This window comes from Apis dorsata, unplaced genomic scaffold (assembly GCF_000469605.1).
Source record: "Apis dorsata unplaced genomic scaffold, Apis dorsata 1.3 scaffold_569, whole genome shotgun sequence".
Classification (NCBI taxonomy): Eukaryota; Metazoa; Arthropoda; class Insecta; order Hymenoptera; family Apidae; genus Apis; species Apis dorsata.
The window spans coordinates 178,565-186,221 of record NW_006263779.1 but is presented as its reverse complement, the minus strand read 5'-3'; the positions used below and the strand labels follow the sequence as shown (position 1 = coordinate 186,221).

At 42.4% G+C, this 7,657-nt stretch overlaps 1 protein-coding gene and 1 long non-coding RNA gene across 2 annotated transcripts in view; one reads left to right on the top strand and one right to left on the bottom strand.

Moving 5' to 3' along the window:
• The window catches only part of LOC102681744 (iroquois-class homeodomain protein IRX-2), a 45,692-nt gene extending 40,688 nt beyond the window's left edge, over positions 1 to 5,004 (bottom strand). Inside the window, 2 exon segments of the mRNA XM_031513045.1 lie at positions 4,835 to 4,950; positions 4,953 to 5,004. Of these exon segments, the coding sequence (XP_031368905.1) occupies positions 4,835 to 4,950; positions 4,953 to 5,004 (168 nt within the window).
• Positions 1,124 to 7,657, top strand: part of LOC116186286 — a 13,707-nt gene continuing 7,173 nt past the window's right edge. Inside the window, exons 1-2 of the long non-coding RNA XR_004151251.1 lie at positions 1,124 to 1,137; positions 1,195 to 1,196. This is a non-coding gene — a long non-coding RNA (uncharacterized LOC116186286). The remainder of the gene's footprint in view (positions 1,138 to 1,194; positions 1,197 to 7,657) is intronic.

Here is a 7,657-nt window from a genome sequence, read left to right as displayed (position 1 = left end):
GGGCGCAACCGGCCGAGATGCTGCCGTTGCCACCGTGTTCGGCTCTGGTGGGGTCAAGGGAGAGGTAGGTTGCGTTAGGAGGGGCGAGAAGAGGAGGCAGAAACTACACGACAATTTTAGTTCGATAGATCCTGAAGTTTAGCCTCGGCGGCGCTGCTTTACTTGCCGCTGACTTCTTCCCGGTAGTTTGTTCGCTCTCCCCCGTTGTCCCCTCCCTGCCGTTGCTGTTCGCTTCTCCACCTCTTTCTTGGACACGACCGCACACTCTGACGGTTCCCCACCACCGCGGTGTTCCCACTCTCTTTCTTTCTCTTTCTCTCTCTTCTCCTTCACCGTGGCGATCGTCAACTACTTCGTGCCCCCTCACTATACCTCTGGCCCCCACCTCCTCAGATCCTCCTCCTTACTCCACACACAACGCGACACTTGACTACACAACTTTTCTCTCTTTCCCTCCAACTTTGACTCCACGTTTGCTTTTCACTTCAATATACCACCGCGATGTCTCTCTCGCTCGACACTTACACAGTGAAACGCACGAACATCACCAGCTGACGAACGTATTACACGGGCACATTTACGCGACATAAACGCGTACCAGCAGTTTAATGCGCTGATGATGCGTGTATGTCCCATCGCGTTTCACCACCAATTGTCATCGGCTTTTAGAAAGTCGCGATAACAAACGACGCTATTGATCGTTGACTTTTTAAATTTTGTTCACGTAGCTACGGTCGAATTTAAAAAAACGTGATCCACGTCGAACGACAAGTTCGATCGTATAGACTAACCAAGTCAAATGATTGTTGTTGGTCTACCGTTGTACGCGAGTGCGGCAACGTGCCGACGATCACTAACAATATACAAGTTGACAATCCGGCGAGCGACGGATACGATGACGACAACGACGACTTCGGCCGTGGCATCGCGAAAGTGTGTTTTGCGCAGTTCTTTCAAGGGAACTCGCCTCCTCGCGCTTACTTGTCGCTCTCCTGGCGCGACCGCCGATCAAAGGGGCGGGTAGGGGCGGCTGTAGGTGGTGGATCGCGAGCATAGAGGTTGCGGGGGAGGACATTCGGTGGAACGGCGGTGGGGACAACCGAAGGGGACGATGTGGTTCGCGGGGTGAATAAAAAGGTGCACTGACATTTTTCGCCGGCCGGCAGATTGCCGATATACACACCTACCTACGAGAAGTACCTGCCAGCGAAGATATTTTTGCGTTTCGTGGTGAAACTCACACGCTCTCGCGTTTACCCCCCTCGCTTAAACAGATCTTTGTAGTGGTGCATACCGGTGCATAGGAGGAAGGGAGAGAGAACAAACTGGATAAATCGTCCCCTTCCACACTTCTTTCGCCCCCCTCTAATATGCCGCGGTGGGTGCGGAGCTCGGCTTTTTTCCCCTCCGTGGGCGCGGACTAGCCTTGCTCCGCCCCCTACCACCTTTCCCTATCCCCTCCTGTATACTCGAAGCTACTCGTACTACCACCAAATCGTGTGCCACTGCCTTTCTCGTCACCCCTCAGTGTGCGCAGCACGTTGAGCTACTACTTCGCGCTCTTGCTCGCCACGGCGACGTCGACGGAGGAACACATTGCAGGACAAAGAGAGTCCAGAAACTGGAGCGAGATGGAAACATACGGTGGAGGCACACCGAGACGTGAAACATTAGTGTACCGTTTGTTAACACCGCGGTCTACACATAGCCGCGCGCAACTCTCACTCCTCTCCTCCGTACCCTTCTACCACCGGTGACTTCAAGAGGCCGCTACTATGCGTATACGCTTTGTAAGCCCACGTGCAAGTGTATGAGTCAATATACGCGAGTGTCATTGCAGTGTGTGCTCTTGCTCGAAGGGATTCTCTCTCTTTGTTTTATTCATTCTCTCTCTTTTTCTCTCTTCCGCTCTTTGACTCCACCTTAAAACTCCCTTCCTCCGATCAGTTTCTATCCTTATACCGGTGACTTTCCGAGAATGCGATACCGAATTTGTCAACGGTACAGAACGTGGACGTCCGCTACGACTACGCCCAAACTAAGCCGCTGACCGATGTCATCGCACATCGATTTTGGATTTCTGTCTCTGTGCGTGTGTTACGAGGATCAACCGCGCGTCTTCGGAATCGGGAATTAAGGAGCCAACAGAGAGTAATAGTGGCTTTGTATCGTGGCTCCTTTATACTATTATATTACCGACGTTTAATGTCATGGAATTCTCGGTAAAAGATTTTTAAAATAGCTGCGTTACGTTTATCTAATAAAACGTTGAATTATTCATCAAGTGACCATTGTTCCTTATTGAAAATTATATCTTTTTCATCGACATTTTTCCTCCTCTTTTTCGCGTGTGTTTAATTCGTAACCAAAATATCGATTTGCAAAACGGAATTAATCGTAATGGAGCAATTTGTAGCGAGTCGATCTACAAACGGTGGTATACCATTGGGGGTGTTTTATTATGACTGTGCCCGCTATATAGGTGTCTCCACGCTTTGAATTACTAATGCCATGGATCAACCAACACGTTTAACTGTAGTGAGACGAGACAGTTAACTGTAGCGCGAGACAAGGCATTAACATGTTAATGCGTCCTACTCTATAGGCTATAGTCTAGCACAGTACGTACATGCAATTCATGTTAAATGCATCGGCTCTACGCATTGTTACGCTTCAACTAATGATTCGCATTCTGCCGCGAATTTGAATGTAAATGAAAGGAAAGATGATACGGTTTAATGCCACTGTTATGCATAATATGTTATCGGCTTGAATTTTTAAATCGATAAATACATGTTTGATATTAATTTTGAAAAAAAAATAATTAAAATAATGCAATAATTAAAAATCTTTCTCTTCGATGGGACGCTTGTTAATATAATATTTATATAGAAGTCATTCATATTTATTAAATGTAATGAACGTTTTCATAATGTGATTCGCAATTAAATTCTTGCAACATGTTATTAAATAGTTGAACTAAAAATAGAACGAAATGCTAATCAGATTGTAAAAACACGTTATACGTTATACTTTCCCTTTGTAATATATTTGAACACGATTATCGTGCTCTTTATCACCGGATTTCCCTAGAATGCCTGAACATGGATAAGTTAAGATTACATATATATAGTAAGTATTATTATACACTGCAATAAAATTTCTCATGTGAAGCCCGTTCAGGTATACAATGACTACTGTATGCAAGAGTATTTTTTTTCTTTATCCATTACTTTGAAAATGCGTACGAGCTATCATACAATTACCGCCTATAATTGCAGATTATGCACGATACGAGAAGCATACGTAATACCCAGTGTAAATCCATCCGCGTATAGATTAAACTATAGGTTGAATCCATAATTATTTGCACGATATATATTGCGAGCATGTTTAAAATGTTTATCTAATATATTCAAAGGTTACAATTTTCCTAAATAACCCCACAGCTTATCTGATTCAACGACAAGCGCGTGCCACACGTAATTCGATTTGCTCACGTTTCATCCGATTGTTTCGATAAAACTGTACGCCTTTCTATCCTCGTGCACTTGTATTGTTTTAAACGCCAAAGCTGCTAAAATTTAGATGCAAACACGAATCTTATTCCATATATCGTCACTATCGATATTGTCCAGTTAAAATTATGCCGTTATTGAAACACATGGGAGTTTTATCGTGAATCTAAGATGCTGCTACCGAACCAATGCGATGTTTTCTTCGAACAAAATCGAAGGAAGACGGTTAAAAAGAGACTTTTCCTGCGCAAGATCGACGGTCAAGAAGTGGTTGGCGACCAGTCACGGGCAAGGTCGACGAAAGCTGCTGCACAGGTGGCAGCACGACTCGACAAAGGACGGTTATAGACCCTCCTCGTTGGTACCTTGGCATCATTGCCAGTGGGAAAAGTGGGGGTTTGCTTGAGGCCATTAGGTGGGGGCTTTCCCTTTCCACTTTCCACGCGACCACCCCTCTTACTACTCGTCCCTCTCGCACCGAAAGGGACGGAAGGGGTGACGTGTATACTTTCGACAATGTGTGCAGCAACGGTTGTCACCGTGTTGAATACCCGCACTTCGACAGGTTCCACGAGTGAGACGTTTCTAACGCTAAACCGCGGTGCAACGAGGAAAGAATCATGGACGGGTTCAGCCTGCACTCGATAGAGTGCGCGCCCGTTGCATTTTTGAATTGAATCTTACATTACATTTTTCTCTCGAACGGATATTGGCATGGGTGTAACGTGGTCTTGTCTTTAAAACAGATTCTTGAATCGAAGAAGTAATCGTAGTAAGTAATATTCACAATCATATTTTTATTGTTAGAAGAGAAGTTTTACAAGATTTGAAAATTTTAATCATGATTCTTATAAAATCGCAATTAATCATTGATTTTGAGGTTAATCGGATAATAGGTATAAGATATTTTATATTTAAAGAATGACTCATATTCATGATTATATATAATTATAAATTTTATTATGAATTTTTACAATATAATACACGTTCGAAACAATATTCAAGTTTTCCTCGTACTTTTTTTCTACTACTTTTTTCGACTAAAACTCGCTAAAAGCTCCGTCAAAATATACGTATCGAGAGCTTACGCACGGTTGCTCATAAATCAAAGATGCTAAGGACTAAAGGCGGTAAGGCACGAAAAGCCTTGGAAGCAAAGCGAAGTGTACTACTTATGGAGTGAAGTGGATAGGAAGCCCGGGTATAAACTTGCGTGATTAATCTTACCGGATTGATAACGCTCCCCTTTCGGTCGTACCCTTGTGCTCCCATAAATTACGTTATAAGGAGGCTCGGGGATAATTAATATCGCCTACCGTACATAAGCACGCCGTTGTTGCGCGTAGTTGACACAAGGTGATCTGCGATGGTGTTTCCACGCCTTCATTGTCCATGATCACTTCACCATGAAATCCATCGCGTGAATTCTGCTAGGTATTTCGAACGGATTGCGCGATCTTGTGAACTGCAAGATATCGCGAGTCATTGCTACTTATTGTCGTCAGAATACTACGTTACTTGATAATTCCCAAGTTATTAATGAGATAACAGTTGTTATGTCCGATTATTAGTCAGTCATAACCATGGTATACAAATATTATTAATAAAGATAATACTTTTTTCAAATGAGCAAATGAATAATTACTTTATTAATTCTCTTTAAGTTGCACTTTTCTTATGGGAAAAATTTTTCTGTTATCAATTCAATTTCTTGAAATTGAACGTAACGAAAGAACGCATTGAACAATTAAATTTATCTTTCATATTTATTTATTTAATGAATAATTGAAATTCAATGTTACATATTTACATTGAATATTATTATTGAAAGAATCAAACATGTTTTTTTTGTTGTTTATAATTATAATTCTGTCATATTATTAAATAATGGGGAAGAATCGAATATGTTTCTATTTGCTTCACAAATTTGCTTTAGTCTCGCGCTATTTTAAGCGAAATTATCGAAATGGAAATACTTTTTCGTCATCCATGTGCCGATCCCAATTCGGCAATACTTCAAGCGACATAAGTACAAATACGTCGTGCCTGATAAGGATCGGCCAGGATGAGTGGCATGTCTCATGATCGTTGGAACCATCGACGATCACGCTCCTGTTATCAATGATGGACGAAGTGCTCGTCCATGTTTCGACGCAAATCAAACAACGAATCGATCGATAACCGATATCTTCAAAGGATTTCGGCCGACCCTTTGTCAGTCTATCGGCTGATAAATCTGAAATCTGGTCCGAGTAAATAATATGTCTGCGCTTCGGCACGTCGATTGTGTCCCGTGCAGGAGGCAACCGTCAACAATCGCGAATTGTTAAACATTCACAATTTATCGAAATAATCGTTACACACATGTCTTTCACACATGCTAACTAAATTTTAAAAAAAAAAAAGTTAAAACGTATTCGAGGAGGAAATGAATCATCGAAACAATTACCACAAAAATTATATTCCACTAAAAACTCGGAAAGTTTAAGGTTAGATTAGCTAAGCATTTGAAGAAAAATCACGTAGAAGTATATTCAACTTAAATTTTTAAATTACTTTTTCTCGTTCGAATTTCAAAAGGTGAAACATACAAGTGAAAAAAATTAAATTAGAAAACAAATTTACTTCAAAAGCTATATCGAGAAAATGATGGGCACGAAAATATTCGAGCAAATTCGAGTACGGCCGGTGGCTAGAAATGCTTCGATGTATCAGATCAGCGTCGACAGACGCTTCCCTCATCCGACACAGCGATGTTCGTCCATCGGAAAAGGTGGGCTCGTATCTCATCGAGCGGCAACATGAAAGATTGTCCGTGGTAGAAAAGCCGGATTCGTCTGTGTTCCGTTCCAACCCTATACATTGCCGCGAGCTGAGTGGTCCATAAACAGTGTGATCGTTGCTATCCGCGCACAGGACTCGGGCGTGTAAACGTGAGAAGAATCCAACCGGTCAGAGAGAGAGAGAGAGAGAGAGAGAGAGGAGGGGGATAATGGAGGGGGTCCAAGGGCTAGATGAGCGGTGCGGCCACCCTATAAAGGGAAGAGAGGTGGAACGGTGCCGGCGCTCATTAATTAAACGAAGCGTGAGATTCTCAACCCTCTGGCCCCTTTTCCTTGGCCCCACCTCTCCTTTGTTCCAAAACGGCCAACCCCCACGGACGATCTGAAGGAGCCGCCGATCATCCGGCAGAAAGTCGATCGACCGATTCGTAAATCCGTCCCCGGTGCCCCCTTTTTTACCCTTGTGTCGTTAAACTGTTGGGACGGATCAAATGAATGGAACAAAGGATCGACGGGCCATCGTGCGTGTACCTAGCATTATGGGTGAAAACAAATCTTCTCCTCGAGTTTTTGTAATTCTCCTTAATCCGTTTATTTTGAAATTAATAGATATCGTGGATGTTCGTGGAAAATTTGAACGTAGTAAAATTTTAAAGACACGCGTTATTTATTAGGATTTTTTAATGCAAAATAAAATAAAATTTATCAAATTAATTGATTAATTTCAATGGATTTTTCTTTATTGTTAAATTATTGAAAATGTGCTTTGGCAAAATTTATATTTTTATCTTTTTATTCGAAGAGAAAGAATCTTCCATTTAATCTGTCCTTGCAAAATATTTCATCGATCGTTTGATAATCGCTTATAATTTTTCACAGGCCGTTCCAAGTTATTTACGTAAACGAAGTTTATCATAATTAATGATGCGATCGATCGCGCCCTAATCTTTCAAGCAAATACACGAAAGGCGTACGAATCAAATCGAGAACGACGAAGCACACAAGTGTCGCTTGTATCCATCGGCGCGGATGGGCCGATTCATCATTTTATCAGGGACAGCCACGACTTTCTTTCGAATTTGGCTGATGGATCGTGATTTAGACGGCGGATGACAACCTCGTAACCGCGATTTCGAATCGTCTCGTCTAAATCACCCTTGAGTGCGTCCCCCACTCTTCCCAATCGAGGGGGGTAGGTTTTTTCTCCCCGCCAAGTTTCCGGATTTATCACTCGACGACCAAAGAAACCTTGTTCCCTTATCTCGTTGGGACGTTCAATTATCTCGAGGCGGCTTTCTAAAAAAATTTCCAACTCTTCCCAAATGATAAAGAGCATGATCGATGTACAGGTACCAC